Here is a 17,881-nt window from a genome sequence, read left to right on the forward strand (position 1 = left end):
CAGCCTCTGACAAATCTTGGCATACAGACTGACAAACCATGGTAGATAAATAAGTTTTAAGTTTGGTTTTCATAAAAAAAAGTTTTGATAGTTGCCTCTCTTTACTATTAAAAACATATTTTCTATCCAAGGTCTATTTACTTACATTTATCCTCCAGGCAGATTAAGTGTGCCTGGGAGACTATGTACTTACATTGCTAACTATTCTTGATCCTAATTAGTAGTCCGATTTTGCCATGGTTGTATCTTGTCTTTTTAAAAATTTATAATTAATTAATCTTTGTATCATGGATCAACCTGGCAGCTTTCCTCCTCTTCCATATGATTGATCTTTTCTTTATCCCATGGAAACACTTTCTAAAATGCTAATATTATTAACAGATGCAAAAATGCAAAAGCTTAAATATCCTTTTTATTCCAACAAGATTTATAAAAAATACTTACAGAGATTTGGACTATGGGATTTGAGTCCTCCTGCTGGATTTCTTTTAGGGATTTTCTACTTATGGAACTTCTTAATGCACTGATGGAGAAATCTTTTGAGACCCTAGATATTTCCTTACAGGGTTCAGATAGCTTTCCAATCGGGGATAAACAAGAAGTGGGCAACAAGCTTCTTTGAATGTTATTTGCTTTGTCCATTATCACAACAGCATCTTCAGTACACTGTGGTGATATTTCTTCTTCAGACTTTTTTGTACAGAAGTTGTACGTCCTGCTTTCAGGACTCTTGGATGCCATTTTGGGAAGAATCTCCTTGGATATTACTGGCTGAGGTAATCCTGATATGAAATAGTTATTTGGAAGATTCTGAGCCTCTTCCACTAGGTCCATGTAACTATCATCCTAGGATAGGGAAACAAGACAAAATGAATTATTTTAAATGCTGCTCATTACCATACGTATTCCAGTCTCCCCGGAATATTAGAAAGACTACAATCATTTTTCTCTTGCCTGAGAGGTAATTTTTACATTGATATTGTCTGGAAGGAGGAAAAAATGATATTTATGAAAAATAAAGCAAGCACAATGAATATTTTTACTTTATGAACATCTAGCCTGAAAATAATGATCATAAGGTCTATTTCTACCTCATTCCAGCCTGATTTCTATTGCAGGAATTGTTACACAATTATTTAATTGTTGATTGGAAAAAACAATTTCACAATCAAAACTGCTGTTATGCTAAAACAAAAACTGCTTTGAGGCTGAAACATTCTGAATAACGAAGAAAAGTATTTATTGTAAACTAAATAAAGGGTATTAAAAAAGCAAAATTTTCAGAATAGGAAAAGCCTTGGAAGAAATATTTTCTATTTCCAATTATATTATTTAGATTAAACTCTGATATGAACAAATCCTTTTGTTGTGCTGGAAGCTCCTTCTTAGAAAGTGTAAACCAAACTAGGAAGCTTTTAGTAAACTATATATAATGTCATGTATTTTACTTTTTTTCATCACGTTGAATAACCCAATCCTTCTGGCTTGTTAGTTTGGTAGTCTTTACATTTAATTTTAGTCCCTTTCCCCCCCCACTGTGTTTTTTTACATTCAGCATTAGAACTTGCAGATTCTTTGCATTTTTGGCTATCAGGATAGCATCATCAGCACAGTGGGTTGGTTGTTGCAGTTTCTTCCTCCAGTTTAAAAACCATGCTTATCTTCTTCCTATGCAACTTCCCTTAATATACATTGCTTATATGTGACTAAGTCCCCCCCCCCACCCCACCCGAGATTGCTTTCTCTTTCCAAAAGTTCAAATTCCAATGTGACACTCAGGGGTGGGATCTGAACTGGTGTAACTACCGGTTCGGTGGCTATGTGTCATGTGCGTTTGGTTGCTTTGTGCAATTAACAAACTGTTGAGCTACCCAGACAGCTGAGCAGTGCTGTGCATGGGTGTGCAGTGTTTGAAAAGGCACTTTTTTCCTGCTTTTTCAACTGCAGCTGTGCCGTGCAAAGCAGCTGAGGTTGAAGAAGCAGGAAATAAAGGACAGGTAAGAGCCCGGGTGAGCGGGTGGGCCAAAACAGCAGCAGACACAGAACCGCTTTTCAGAGCTACCAGTTCTATAGAGCCGGACAGAACCAGTAGAATCCCACCCCTGATGACACTCCTTTCTTCAGGTTTTGTTCCACAGAATAGCCCTTTGAAGTAAGATGGGCTAAGAGACTGTGACTGGCCCAAAACTTTCCAGTTTACCTTCCAAAACTAATTGTGCACTATGACCTTGGTTGCCCTAAACCCAGCCCCCTGCCCTAACCACTACAAAATAATAACTTTTCTAATTGACAATTCAACTTTCTTCTGAAGACTTTTTTTTCTAGCTCTATCATACATACACACACATCACTTTTTAACACATATCCATACATGAGGAGGAATCCCAGGTGTATTGCCAGTGGGAATACAGCAAAATAACAGCAAGCCTTTAAACCCCTCACATTACCTCTCCATTGCTCTCATTTACATAGAAATCATCTTCCATTTGAGCTCCTCGCCAGTCTTTGCTAATTTCTTCTTTCAAATCCAAAGAAAAAGTGCAATCTTCTGAAGAAAGACTCAAGGGCTTTCCATGAGGTGCTGATCTAGGTTTTGAGGAGTAGGTGAAAACATCCTCAGGGACTTCAGCTGCTTCTTTGCTTTTATATGTTTGGTTGTCACTTGGGGCAGAGCCTGAAGCATCATGGGATGTTTCAGAGGCTATCAGCAGAAGATTGCTGGACTCCAATTGAGAGTTTTCTTTCTCAGGAAATATCCACTCATCTGCAAACATGAAAAGTTGAACAATGCATATTAATGATTTCTGTATGTCTCCTCAGGAAAAAGCAACAATTCATATTGCAATATAGATAAATAGGTAAAAATGATAAAAAAAATTCACAAATATTTAAAAAAATGGTAGTAATTCATGTCTTAGACAAGAAGTGGGGATCTCCAGGTTCAAATCCACCATTAAGTATGGAATTCACTTGGAGACCTTGAGGCCTGGTTACATTTATTTATTTATTTATTTATTTATACATACATACATACATACATACATACATTTGCTCACCCACCCACAAGATATGTAAGATTGCTCAATTCAAACAATATGACTTTGGCTGAAGTATAGCATAAAATCAAATAAATCAAGAATACTCCCACCATTTAACATTAAACATCTACAACATATAATCATAAAAAGCACAATATAAAAAGAGTTGTTTTGGTGGGGAAAAAAAGAGAAATAAATCTACTAAATAATTAAGTAATAATTCTAATGTCTCAGGTTAGAACAAAATGAACAGTCTTACAAAGACCTTTAATTCGTCGGTCTTGCACTACATATTTGGAGAAGTTCTGCTTAACAAGGTCCTGGTTACATGGACATACTGGGGACTTCAGTACGTAGTATGGTGAGAAATCATAGGGCCTATCAATGAGGAGTCCTTCCTTACAATGTTACCAGTCTATTGCATTCTCAATTTTACTGATCCTGTCTTTGGTATTATAATTTTTAACCTCTCTTCTCAAGAGTCAGGATAAATAAACCAGACTAGACACACATATTTTAATTTCAATATACAGATGATTTTGGAGAAATATTAGGCATGACTTTCTCTCTTAATGTGGCATTTGGGTGTTTATTTTGATAGATCATTGCAAGATTGTTGATCCCAATGTTGCAGGTGTTTTCAGTATTACAGAAGTACAAGCTTTTATTGAAATTAATTATCTACCAATGACATTCCTCCACTTTTGTTCCTCCATTTTCTACAGGTAGTGTGCCTTCCAGTTTATTGCAAGGGCCTAGGCTCTTTATGTTATAAATCTTTTAAACATGTGGTCACAGAACTACTTTGCATCCTGAAACATTCATAGGTGTAAGAGTGCTGGTAAAAACATCCCTAATGAGCAATATTGTTCTTCATTGTACAAGAATGTCAAACATTCTTCTGGATGAAGTACAAAGATGTATCTGGTTATACAATGGCGTGTATCCATAAAGTATAATGTAAACAATAAACAGCAACATAGTTTCTACAAGGTGCATCTTGTGAAGCCTTCCCTAAATCCATTTTAGGGGATTCATTGTTACAATAATATATATAAAAAAATCATTCTTAGAAATGATTCAAGTTTGTTCCTATCTGTTAAATCATATCCCGTCATCGACACATCCCCACTGTATCCTGTTTCTTAGTTATACTGGAATGTGACTGAAATAATTATCATCACATTTCTTAAAAAAAGTGAATGTTACTCTTCTTCTCCAAAGAGGATTTCTTAAATATTCCATCTTTTATTTTCAGCTCATGTTTAATTTATACTTGAATCTCAATTCTATAGCTCTGGGCTGGGGGAGACGGGACATGAATATATCCATTTTACCAGCTTCCCGTGTGATCAGGCAATACTAATCTCTTTATTTTTGAACAAACAAAAAGCCACTGATATGGATTTAAATAATGGCTGTCAGATCACCCAGAAGCATTTTTAACCCTTTCATTACTCAATTATATTTTGTTGTTTGAAATGATGTTAGGGAGAATGATAACATGTTTAGGGGAAATGTGAAATAACACCAAGGTCTGCTCAAATATGCCTCATTCAATTATTTTTATTGAAGATGAACACCATATGCCTTGGTTGCTAGAACCTTGTACACCTTCAAAAACCAATAATATCACCAACTTAAGAAAAGATCTCAAGTTTAGTCTATTTCATTATTAACAGCAGACAAATATGAAAAGTGTAGAAGTTTTATCTCTATATATGTAAACAAAAAAGATAAAGGAGTCCCTGTGAATTTTATTCCGCTAATTGTTGCCAACTATTCCGCTAATTGTTGTCAACTCCATTTCAAGGCCATTGTGTCAGCGTTGTTTGAAGATGTTTCTGCGGTCATGTGACCAGCATGACATTGTGCAGTGCTGTTATATTGCTATCAAAGTGGTACCTATTTATCTACTTGCATTTGCATGCTTTTGAACTGCTAGGTTGGCAGGAGCTGTGAGCATGTCACATGGTGCTCAAGTCTCAAACTCGAGCTGTCTTAACTGCTGAGCCACTGTGCCACCCGTGTACACATATGTATGTAATATAACCTATTTTCAATTTTTGCCTGAAATTTTATTGTTTTTTTTGCTTCTGACTCATCATGATCTGATGGTCATCATCTTGGTAGCATTTTCAGCAACTGTTTTTTTTATAAATTCTTGTTATGTTTTATTCATCAGTGATCCAGGCATCATATCTTACGTCCCGTTTTTATTGTCATTTATTTTTCCATGTATCAAAGTCTTCTCCCAAGATTCTGGCTTCATCCTGTGTGCCCAAAATATATAAGTTAGAGCTTCAGTATTGAGCGTCCAGTGAGCATTCTGACTTTGTCTAACGTTGAATAATTTGTTCTTTCTGCCTTCCAAAATATTCTCAACAGTCTTCTCTAACACCACCATTTAGCAACATAAATTTTCCACGTTTAGATGGATGGTTCCACTTTCACGTTAATATATCACATCTTGGAAAACCTTGGCCCAGACGATAGGTACCTTTCTCATTGTGATATCTGTGCTCTTTAATATTTTCTTTAGTTTTGTCAAAGTCTGTCTCCCAAGTAGGATTGTGTTTATTTCTTTGTGCAGAGAAAAGAGGATTGTGGAATGGGATTCCGAGAGTACTCTATTTAATATGCTTTCTGGGTTGACTCTAATTTACAGAAAGCCAATTTTCGCTATGCAAGAAAATTGCTTTTTTTGGCCTCATGACATTGAGCAGAGTATTGGAACTAGGCAAAAACTGAATCAACCACAAATACAATTTAGGAAGGGTGGTAACAATACTCTTGGCAATTTATGATGTTGCCCATTCAATAGAAAGTGAAGAACCCACTTCCTAAATTGAACTTGTGATTGGTTCCATGTTTGCATGGGGAGGATAGATTTTGTTCAGCTAGATACTTTTGGAGAACTAGATAAAATTTCAATTTAACTGAAATACAAATAAGTGGAAAAACTTCTAGCGAATAGTATTATGGAACTGTGTTTCACACCAATTATTGCACAGTTCAAAATTCATGTAAATTGTGATCATTGTAGCATTGATACTTGCTTACAAATGAAAGAGACGCTTGTTCTAGAGCAAACAAAATCTTATTAGCTCTGAGTCACAAGAAATGCTGAAATTCTTCTATGGTGAGTCAAGGGAGGATATCAAATGTTGCCATATCAATTGTAATGAATAATTCTGTGTAACTTCTTAGGAAAATATGTAAATTACTGTGTAATCATGGTAGTGCAGCAAACATGATAAATACAAGAATGATCACCTAAATGTCTAATTACTTTCACTGCAGAGTCAGATTTACGCTGGAGCCTCTAATTGCAGCCTCACATTTTAATGAAGGTTTAACACGACATAAAAAAGCCGACAAATGATATACAATATTCATTTGTTTTATTTCTTTCTTTGCCACCAATTTCCCTTTGGTAATGACATTGCGCACCTGCTAGAGAAGATATGTTTATACATTTTCTATGCTGCCAGTTTAAAGAATTTCTGTTTGTAACTGGAACAAATCTAACATAAAGCAGTGCATATTATCTTTGGATTATAGATCAATTCACGAAGGAGACAAATACATATTCTGCACTTCCCTTGGATTACTCTATATCTCCCCAATTCCCTCCACATATTTCATGTTAATAGACACAAGGATATTTGTTTTCCTTTTTGCAATATTTCAGCATTTATTTCAACTGTATTTATCTGGGACTAGAATCTTTACAATGCCATACATTCTCCAGGAAAGAGTCAAAAACTAGTTAAAAAGGAACTAAACTGTTTGGTCTTTTCCCCACTTCCTCCTATCGTTTTTGTATATATGACTCAGTATTTGTCACAGTCAGATTTATCTATGAAATTATTATTTACCTCAGCATTGAGTTATAAGATCAAATTGTGACTTGTCTCACTGTTTTTCCATCTGGTTTGCTTGGTTTCTATGATGGGATAGTGTATTAATTTGAGAGACAAATGAGATTCAGCAATGACATTATTCAACCTCTGTTGAGAGAACAGAATAATTGATAGTTTTCTTGAGTCTTGACTTTGGATGGGATGGTGTTGAGAGTAATGATTTCACCTCAAGGAGCCCTATGAGGAACTTATAAAAACTGAAAACCAGAAATCCCTTTCCTCAGTTTTATTCACCAAAAGAGTTGAAAATATTTTTTAAAAGGTTTTAACCACTACTGCTGGTGCTTTTATAACCTTGAAGCTGAACAATGACGTGCTCATTATTTTGGACTATACTGGTCACCCAATGAAATAAGTATGTTTGAGGGCAATGGATTACACTGTATATTGTAAAATAAACAGTAAAAAACTCCATATGGTGTAGTGGTTAATAGCAAGAGCCCTTAGACTTATATACCACTTTACAGCTCTCTCTAAGCGGTTTACAGAGTCAGCATATTGCCCCCAATAATCTGGGTCCTCGTTTTACCCACCTCGGAAGGATGGAAGGTTGAGTAAACCTTGAGCCTGGTGAGATTTGAACTGCCAAATTTATTTATTTATTTGTCAAGCAAGTATTAGATAACAGGTATAAGTTCTGTATAAACATGATTATGAATACATGAAATGGATACGAATAAAAAGGAACATTAGGACAGAGATGGTAGGCACGTTGGTGCGCTTATGCACGCCCCCTACAGACCTCTTAAGAAAGGGATGAGGTTAACAGTAGACAGTCTAAGATTAAAGTTTTTGGGGTTTGGGGAAGAAACCACAGAGTCAGGTAGAGTATTCCAGACATTGACCACTCTTGTTACTGAAGTTGTATTTCCTGCAATCAAGTTTGGTGTGCTTTACCTTGAGTTTGTTTGTGTGCTCTTGTATTGTTGTGGTTGAAGGTGAAGTAGTCATTGATGGGTAGAACATTGCAATAGATAATTTTACGTACTACACTTATGTTGGACTGAAGGCGGCATAGTTTTAGGTTGTCTAAGCCTAAAATTTCAAGTCCGGTGGCATAAAGTATTCTGTTGTGAGTAGGGGAGTGGAGGACTCTTCTCATGAAATATCTCTGGACTTTCTCAACTGTATTAATATCCGATATGTAGTGCAGGTTCCAGACTGATAAGCTGTGTTCAAGTATTGGTCTAGCAAAAGTTTTGCATGCTCTAGTATATTATTACAGGAGAAAAAGCTACGTAGGATTAGGTTAACAACTCTTAATGCCTTTTTGGCTATGTAGTTACAGTGGGCTCTAGCACTCAGATCATTTGAGATGAGTACTCTAAGGTCCTTGACATAGTGGGGGTCATCAACAAGGTTGTGTCCATTCAGCTTGTATTTTATTTTCTGATTTTTAAAAATCAATATTTAAGACAGAGCATTTGTTTGTTGAGATTTGAAGTTGCCACTTGTTTGACCATTCTGACACACAGTCGAGGTCTTTTTGAAGGGTAGCAGTATTGTCAGTGGTGTTGAATAACTTTACATCATCAGTGAAAAGAACTCTTAATATGCTCTTAATATTATCGTAAAGGTCATTTATGTCGAGTATAAAGAGAGTTGGTCCTAGAACGCTGCCTTGGGGGACACCACTGTTGACAGCTACTGGATCTGATAGGGCGTTCCCTATTTTGCCTGTTTGTTGCCTGTTTGACAGGAATGCAGCTATTTAATTATGCAGGTGTCCGGAGATACCATAAGAATTCAGTTTTGAAAGTAGTTTGCAGCTGGCAGTCAGCAGAAGTAGCCTGCAGTACTGCATTCTAATCACTGCACCATGGCTCTTGAAGTTCTTAAAGGCTTCATCTGACAACAGGAAGATCCAGGTCCACTTTTGGCCATGAAACACTTTCTGGGAGCTCAACCTACTTCATGGGGTTGTTGCAAAGGAAAAATAAACAGGAGTGGGAAGGCTATAGATGCAGCCTTTACTTTCTGAATAAAATGTGGGATATATGTATAATAAAAGAGAAGATTATAAAGATTGTTGGTGGCATACAACATCTAGAGAAATATATGCTAACAATGGTCTTACTTGTTATCTCCACTTTTCATTTTCTTGCTCACCATATTATGAACAACTGACATTTTTTTCTGGTATATTTTTTTATTCCCTTAATTGAGTTAGATTATTCCATGAGTGGTCAGAATGACTATTAGTTAGACAGTATCAAGTTTAACTGAAGCCCAGGAGATCAACCATTCATTAAGCAACCAATTCAACATCCAGAATATAAACTGCATAGCAAACTAACCACTTAAAAATATAATATGTTCCACAGAAATATTGAATACAATAGCATTTAAAACTGGCATTGGCAATTATTTTTGCTGAGAGTGTCATTCTTCTGTTCACAGTTTTTAAATATATATATATATAAAGGCTTACAAGAACAATTTCTTCCTAGTTTTTTATCTTTGTTCTAAAAGCACAAGAAATTCTTTATCTATATGCACTTTGTGTAATTCTGCAAATCCTGATTAATGCTCAGAAGGAAATTCCATTCTGAAAATTTTGATTTTCATAATCCCTGTAATGTTTCCTGAAACACAAGAGATGTATTATCTTACACTGAAAGAGCTGTGATATTAAAGAACATAACATCTACCCTGCACTGCTGACTCTTTCTGGACCATTGTTGTAAATTTTCTCAATGGCACAGATAGGAAGGTGTGGCTGCCTAGAAGAAAAAAGTTAGAAAAATAATATTGGCTGTCTGCAATGCTAAATTGGAAAGGAATATTTTTTTAATGAACCGGATTTGCTTTTAAATTTGCAAGACAGCTTTAATAGGCAAAAGCTAATCCATACATGTTGATGAAAATTCTCAGACATCCTTGTAGAGTTGTTTGTAAGTTGAGTCATGGCAACTTGAATTCTTTTTCTTTTTGATTTGAAACATTTTGCTGCTTATCCAATTAGTTTCTTCAGTCTGCAGTGAAGTCTAGTTGCCGTGATACAACTTCCAGACTAATCCCTATAGGTTTACTCAGTGAATTTTAATTAAGTTATTATACCATAATTAGGTACTTACAGATATGATTTTCACTATGGTCCTATTTTTCAACTCCACATTACTTTTTTCCTATAGAATGAGCTCATATATTCAGTTGCTTGTTATCAAACACACAACAATGAATTTAAATAAATCAAGTTATATACCTGCATATGTAAATCTAGGATCAATTACAAAGTGATATGGATACAAATATGACTAAGACATTTTCAATAATTCCTAAATATAATCTAGTTTTTGAACGGTTCTTGGCTCTGGAAATATTCTGAAATCAAAAGCTCACTGGCTGACATGATATGGCTTCTGTCAACTCAACCAGTCTCACAAGAATATTGGAAAACAATTTAGTAATAAAAGAAAATTTCCTCTCCACAAGTATCTTTCCACTGCAATGTCTTCTTGCCATCTCCAACATATCACTTTGACAGCCTTCCTAATTTTAAAATCAGGTTACTCACTTGTTGAAAACTCAGTTGTCCAAGAAGTAAAGCAGAGAAAAGTGTTATTAAATTTATGATATAGTTCCTTTAAGCAATTAATAAAGAAAAATTTTAAAAACGTTACAGTATCAGTTTTTATAACTATTGCATCACCATCTTACCCTTGTCCAGGGAATCTTGATTTGTGTTACAGATATTTTGCATATTTTTTTCATTTAAAGCCGTATCGAGAGATAATGGAGACTGTTTGGTCATTACTGTATCTTGTACTGGTTCTGTTCTCTTTTCCAAACTTGGCATTTGGCATGACCTTTTTGTCCTAATGCTTGATTTTATTATCTTAAAAAAAAAGATATTTTCTGATGTTATATCAATTCAGTATAAAATACATTAAGAAACTTAACAACTGCAGTGATTCCCTTAACAAGTGTGGCAAGAAAGGTTGTCATATGGGGACAAAACTACTTAACCAATGTTTCCCTGAGCAACAGAAATTTTGGGCTCAATTGTGGTCATAACTTGTGGACTACTGGATGCTTTCTGCAATAAGATTTAAAATTTTACATTTTGGGTTCTTGTCAGAGTAAGAACTTATGCTTCTGTTCTACCAATTGTTTGGTAGGTTAGGGAAGAACATCAGTGGTGGGATTCAATTTTTTTTACTACCAGTTCTGTGGGGGTGGAAGGGGAAGGATACTGTAAAATCTCCAGTCAGAAGTAATATTTGCCGGTTCTCCGAACTACTCAAAATTTTCGCTACTGGTTCTCCAGAACTGGTCAGAACCTGCTGAATACCCACCTCTGAAGAACATGGTGAATTGGTGATGTAATATTCGGCATGGAGAACTAAAGCTTCTCGCCACCTAGTGATATTTTGCAAAGGGAAAATAGCAATCTCAATTCCCTATGAAATAGTACCACAGAGAGGAGGTGGGGGGAAAGGGGAAATGCAGTACTGCAGGCTAATTCTTCTGCCCACTGCCAGAAATTCGATCCTAACTGGCTCAAGGTTGCCTCAGCATTCCATCCTTCTAAAGTTGGTAAAATGGGGACCCATATTGTTGGGGGAAATAGACTTGACTTTGTAAAATGCCAAGAATGCTATAAAGCACGGGGCTGAAAGTAAGTGTAACTGCTATTGCTATTTGCCTTAACATTGAAGACCATTGTAGTGACAGTGATGTGCTCAACAAAGTGAGCTGTGAGAAGTCAGATGGATACACAACCAACTACAATGCAATTATACTTCCCAGGCCACTATATACAGAACAGATAGCTGAGAGCATCCATTCTGGAGATGACTAATCCAATAAAGAAGATTCTATCTACAACCATAAAAACAGTTTGAATCTATTTTCCCAACCTGTCTCATCTTTATTTTGGATTAGACACCTGAAGTGTGGTGAACTACTGTAGATATGATTGACTGATTGACTACTGATTGATGAGTGATAAAAGTTTGTTCTTGCTCCAGATTATGTTGATTTAATGATGCATATTTATATATAACACATGCATACATACACATAAGGGATCTATATTTTTATGACTTGGAATAATAGTACTGTGAAATATTTGGGTATTGGTCTGTTGTGTCTCTCCATTAATCCCAAAGAGCAGATTATTTAAAAGCTGAATATCTCTTCCTTGCTTCTGTTACAGAATTATCTTGTTTGGGGATAAAATCTCTTGCTGCCATTATTCAATGTAGTTCAGTGAAGATAGCATCCTTAATATTAAGACTTGTAATAGCTATTCATGACTGTGAATTTCTTGACTGTTGCCTAATCTTCCTGTTTAAACAGTGGAAAATCTCTACTCTCCCTCTATCAGAAAATGTTAAAACATTTACATCTCACTGAAATCAATAACCAATAAAAGTGATGCACAGATGCTCTGTCATGCAGCTAGCAAAAAATGTAGCAACATTTTCAGGTTTCAATAATTATTAGGACAAACATATGAAAGTGGACAGAATACTGCTTTTATTATTATTAAAAACATAGTACTTTGTACTTTAAATACAATAGTTTTCATATATGCAAACATATTTTTGCTTAGTGCTTAGCACTATTAACACCCCATCAATAACTTCAAATTTTTCCAAATGTTGATGGATCTTAATAGAAAGCATTACATTACAAGCAATGTTGCAATCTATCGGTTGCACTTGTTATATTATGAGAAATTGGAACTCTGCATTTCAAATTTGACCAGGAAAAAAACATTGAAAGTTTAAATTCCTCTTCTCATTTCACTGCTGTCAAAATTACCAACTGATATGCTTGGGAGGCTGGAAGGTAGACACAGAAATAAAAACGTCCATGAAATGTAATACAACAGTATGTGGGAAACACCTTGGGAGACAAGGTGAAGAGATACTGCCTTGGGAATGGTCAGGTAAGAAATAGCATAGCCCATAGCTGAGTAGTGGCCAGGGCAAAAGGCTTCAAAAGGACTCTTCCAGGGGTGGGATGCAAATTTTGTAACAACTGGTTCTGTGGGTATGGCTAGGGGTGTGTGGCTAGGTGGGCATGGCCATGTGACTAGGTGGGTGCACCTTTTTTTGGCAGCACACCCCCCCACCCCAGTTTTTTGGGCCTTCTGGGCCTCAAGGAAGCCTCCTGGGGGGAGTTTTTGCTCCCAGGAAGCTTCCCTGGGGCTCAGGAAGAAAAAAAAATGGGGGGAGACATTTTTTGCTTTCCTTGGCCTCAAAGAAGCCTCCTGGGCGAAGCAGTAAGTGAGGGGAATCCCAGCACAGCTGATCATAGGAATAGCTGATTGTCTGGAGGGGGAAAAAAGAAATACCTTAAGGAGTGACTGGGTGGAGAAGAACACAATCAGAGAGGTTGGGCGTGCATGCAATGTTGTGCATGTGCGATAAGGACTGACTGGGTGGGGAGGGGAGGGGCAGAGAAGGGTGAGGCCAGCCAGGGGCACAATTTTCTGGTTCTCTGAACTGAGCAGAATCATAACAACCGGTTCTATAGAACTGTCCGAATCCCATCCCTAAGTTCTTGGATGTAAAGATGATGGTGTGAGAATTGTACACCTGCAAGATTCTGCTAATGTAGCTTTACGATAAAGTATATTTAGTTTATCTGGTTGCGTTTCCTGTCTTGTCTACCTGGTAAGATTGACATCTATAGTGAGCCAAATATTTCTTACATAGTGAATTCTCACTGTTAAAATTTGACAAGGTAACAGAATGTCAAAAAAACAATAGAAGGCAAAGCGGGGAGCTGATCACTGAAGATCAGCTTTGTGATGTTACCTGAAAGTAAAATCTGATTGACTGCATAGCCCTGTGACATCACTATCCTGCCTTAATACATCAGGGGTGTCAAACTGGCATCGTCACGTGACGTATTGTGACTTTTTCCCCCTTTGCTAATCCGGCCATGGCCGTGGCCAATGCGTGATCCATCTGGTCCATGGGCCATGAGTTTGACACCTCTGTGATACATGGACAGAACAATACTTTAATTTAACACACAAGACAGTTGTCAAAAGGCAGTGAAAAGATATTCCAGATAATCCCTTTGCAAGATTATAATGAATAATTCTGATATCCTATCTGCCACATTTTTTAGCATCCTGCAATATAACCCATTTTCTTTTAAATTTCTGCAACTCCAAAACAATCTCTCTTTGCACATTTGTCTAACATGCCTGAGAAATTAACAAAGACAAAACAACCCAACTCTGTTCCTGTTAGTCATTCCTTATCCAAGACCGCCCAAGTTTTTTTTTAATTTATTTATTCTATTTGTACAACTGCCCATCTCAACCAAGTGACTTTGAGTGGTTTATATAGAACCATAAAAGAATTAAAAACAATAGAAACATCCAGAAAACAAATAAATTCAGCAGCCGACATAGTTAACCAATTGACAGTAAAGCCAAGAAACAGGAGCCTTCACACATTACAAGGTCTAGGCCTGGGTATATAGCCAAGTTTTTAAAGCTTTGTGAAAAGCCAACAGGATTGGGGCTCTTTTAATCTCCAAGGGGAAAAATATTCCACAAAGCCAAGAAAGCCTTCTTTTAATTTCTATCAGTTGACCGTGCACTATGCCCAATCTGCTGGACTGAATTGGACAGGTAGAGACTCTAGGCCAAGCATGGTCTAAGACAGGGGTCTCCAAACTTGGTAACTTTAAGACTTGTATACTTCAACTCCCAGAATTCTCTAGTAGCGGGTCTAAGAGGAAATACAGGCCTCAGCTGATTTTTTCTATACAGGTCTACCATGCCTTTTCCTGTCAGTTGCTGCCAATCAACTGTTTCCTTTTGCCTTTCAGTTTCATTTACCACCAAAAGCTAATTAATCTGGACACTCCATGCTATCTCAGGATTTGAGCAAATGCCTCCAAATTCCAGTTGCAAGGATATTATCACAGGACAGGTGTAGTGAGTAAGGGGAAAATCTTGAAGGAAACATGGAAGTTCTGTTATCAAGACAAAGCATACTTTAAGCCCATAACACAGAGAAAATAATAGCCAGCTCCCTAATTCAGTGAAGTATAAGAAGGAGGATGAGATATAACCCAATCAGACTGGCAAGATTTTGTAAGGATAGACAATTGTAATAAAAGTAGTTTTAGGCTTCCTGGGGAGTGGATGGTCTACCTAGCAGAAATGACAGCTATATGTCCTACTTTCAGACACCCAGAGGCATCTGATTAACAAATGTAACAAAATTTTGAAGTAAGATAGGCTTCAGCCTGATTTACCTGGGCCATTCGAATGCTCCTTTCTGGGGCTCCAAAGACAAACAGCATTTAATTACAGCTGCCCAGGATTTTCATTTTCTAAAAACACTGATGGGACTCATTTGGGACCAGAGGCATTTTTTTTAAAAAAAATGAAGTGCTGGTGTTTTGTTTTGCAATAAGCAAACTCTATTGTTCTTGATCAGATGTTTTTTTAAGATATATGAAGCCTGATACATGCAGAAAGCAACATCTGGGGATACACTAGTATCTTTGGATGGTGGTACTAAGGACCTCAACTTTATTACACTACCAATTATGATAGATGGCCAAATCACAGACTAAAATGGGTACCTTGGAGAGATTATGCACCACAAAACAGCCTGCTACACTTTTACCGAGGGAGGAAAGAGCGCATCAATTTTGTTTGCTTTTCTGTTTTAATTTTGTTTTCTGGGTTAGAATGGGAGTGGGAGGCCTATGGGAAGAAAACCGCTTTCATTCCTACCATTAATCGTCTATATATTCTGAATTTTTTTCTGGTTTAGGAAGACAAGTGAGGGTTGGAATGGGAAGGATTTGTTTTTCATAGGCTTTCTGTTCATGGTTGAGTTAACAACCACTCTGATCATTTGAAGTTAATGGAATGGAAAAAAATGACTTACAATTAGTCCTAAAAACTTCCAACCACAATAGTATCCCCAAGGTCACATGATTAACAATATCCCCATGGTCATGTGATCCCAGCTACCTTACGGCAAGCAAAAGCAATGGGGAAAGCTGGATTGCTTAATAACCACCTGAATCCTTTTACAACTGCAATTATCCAGTTAATAACCATTGCAAAAAGGTTGTAAAATTGGGCATGACTCAATTAACCACTGCACTGTTTAACAACAGAAATTCTGATCTCAATTGTGGTTGTAAGTTGAGGACCACTGTATTTTAGGTCATAATTAGGGTGGGTGGGGGAAACATACAGTATTGCCACCAAACCACTGTTCTTAAAAATCTTACCTCCCCAGATGCCCTTGTTGTGAGCCTTCGGCCTGAGAGAGGAGGTGGCCCAAGGACTTTAGATCCAAATGCAATGTGGGATATATCTTGACTCTTACTGTTACGTATAGTAGCTGATGCTCGGGTTGTTGGAAGTTCTATAAAATAGCAAAATAGTTAATTTAAACTTTGCACAATGATAAATTGTAGTTAATATGTTTTTAACAAATCAAAGCACAAGTACTACTACAAATATTCATTCTAGCTAGACAATGCAAGTAGAAAATGTATAAATGATCTCTAGTTTATACAAATGATCTCTAGCTTACACAATTCCTATGATTGTCAAATTATTTTATGTGGAATGCTAATATGCAAAACTGATTGTAAGATGAATGGTTGTACGTATTTGTACAATAAATATGCAAGTAGCTATCCTGAAATCATTCTCATGTAGTTTATATTTGGTAGCAATCTTTATATTGATGTCACCTCAATATAATAGCAAAGAAACTATTGATAAGTTTATTAGCCAGCAATTTGTATGCCAAATAGAAAAAGTGGTCTCGCCTAATGAATAGGTATCTATCTAATCTATTCAGAACATATTTCTCTGGTAATTCTCTTTATTGCACAAACAGATAACAATAGATACTAAAATTTGTCCCAACTTCTAACTCTGAGACTCACTGTATTTGAAGGAACAAAAATGTTTCACTGACAATGTGGTTTTATTTCATTAACAGAGCTGGGGCTGAAGTAATAGACCAGATCTTTTTGTGGTGCTGGAAACAGAGAACTTTACAGTAGTATGTATGTAAAATTGTCTCAATTTCATTGCCTGATATACATTCCTATATTTTTTATTATTAAATATGCAGTTTGATAGTTATTAGGCTTCTGAATCATTCATTTTGCATTTTTTCTAAAAAAAAAAACCATTATATTTTGTTTAGTTTTGGTTAAATAAGATTTTTTAAGCTTATACTTGTCATTATACTTGTTATACTTGTCACACCGTTATACTGTGCTGAGAATCATGTCTTATTTAGTCAAAACCATTTGCCTAGTTTCTCTTTAAAATAAAAGGGAATTACAAGCTGTAATGCAGGATCTCCTTTTTGCTGTAAGTCTTCGTAATATAACAGTCTATTCTCATGCTTTCCACTGGCCTCTATTGGCTAGCATTGCCTGGCCCCTGGGCACTGTTGACATTTCGTTCAAAGGAGATTTTCAGAGAAATTCTTGAGGGTGAAGTGTGGTATTTTTGCACTTATTTAATCAGAAGGTAACCAAAACATGAATGTCCTTTCTTTCATCATGTATTTATGTCATATTCCATATTTCTGCCAAGGATGTTAAGTATGAACATTTTTCTAATGGTCTACAGGCTTTCTACTTTCTTTGGTTTCAATTTAATCCCATGAAAAGACTTCAGGAACAAACAGTTTCCATTTTCAGAATAGAACATGGCTTCATCCATCTTCTCTAATAATTACATTCAAAGAGAAATTTAAAAGAAATTTACAAGTTCCCTGAAAATAAGAAACATTTTATTTTTCTAGAAAAATAGAAGCATCTTTCCCTGGGAAAGGAAATTTGTGAGAAGCTAAAAGCCAGGTTTTGGCACAATATTTTTTCTACCAACTCTGCTCGTATTCTTTATTGTGTGAAAGAGTGCCACTGTGACTGTGTAAGCACCAGGAA

General features: G+C 36.3%; 1 protein-coding gene across 2 annotated transcripts in view; it reads right to left on the reverse strand.

Moving 5' to 3' along the window:
- CFAP20DC (CFAP20 domain containing) overlaps window positions 1-17,881 on the reverse strand; it is a 155,985-nt gene that overhangs the window by 70,862 nt on the left and 67,242 nt on the right. For both annotated transcript variants that reach the window (XM_087923569.1, XM_087923570.1), the window contains exons 8-11: window positions 16,196-16,332; window positions 10,625-10,802; window positions 2,448-2,764; window positions 445-846 (exon numbers count right to left, since the gene is read on the reverse strand). In XM_087923569.1, coding sequence (XP_087779695.1) covers window positions 445-846; window positions 2,448-2,764; window positions 10,625-10,802; window positions 16,196-16,332 — 1,034 coding nt within the window. The remainder of the gene's footprint in view (window positions 1-444; window positions 847-2,447; window positions 2,765-10,624; window positions 10,803-16,195; window positions 16,333-17,881) is intronic.

This window comes from Pseudonaja textilis, chromosome 2, assembly GCF_049901715.1.
Source record: "Pseudonaja textilis isolate UNSWEBS1 chromosome 2, rPseTex1.2, whole genome shotgun sequence".
Taxonomy (NCBI): Eukaryota; Metazoa; Chordata; class Lepidosauria; order Squamata; family Elapidae; genus Pseudonaja; species Pseudonaja textilis.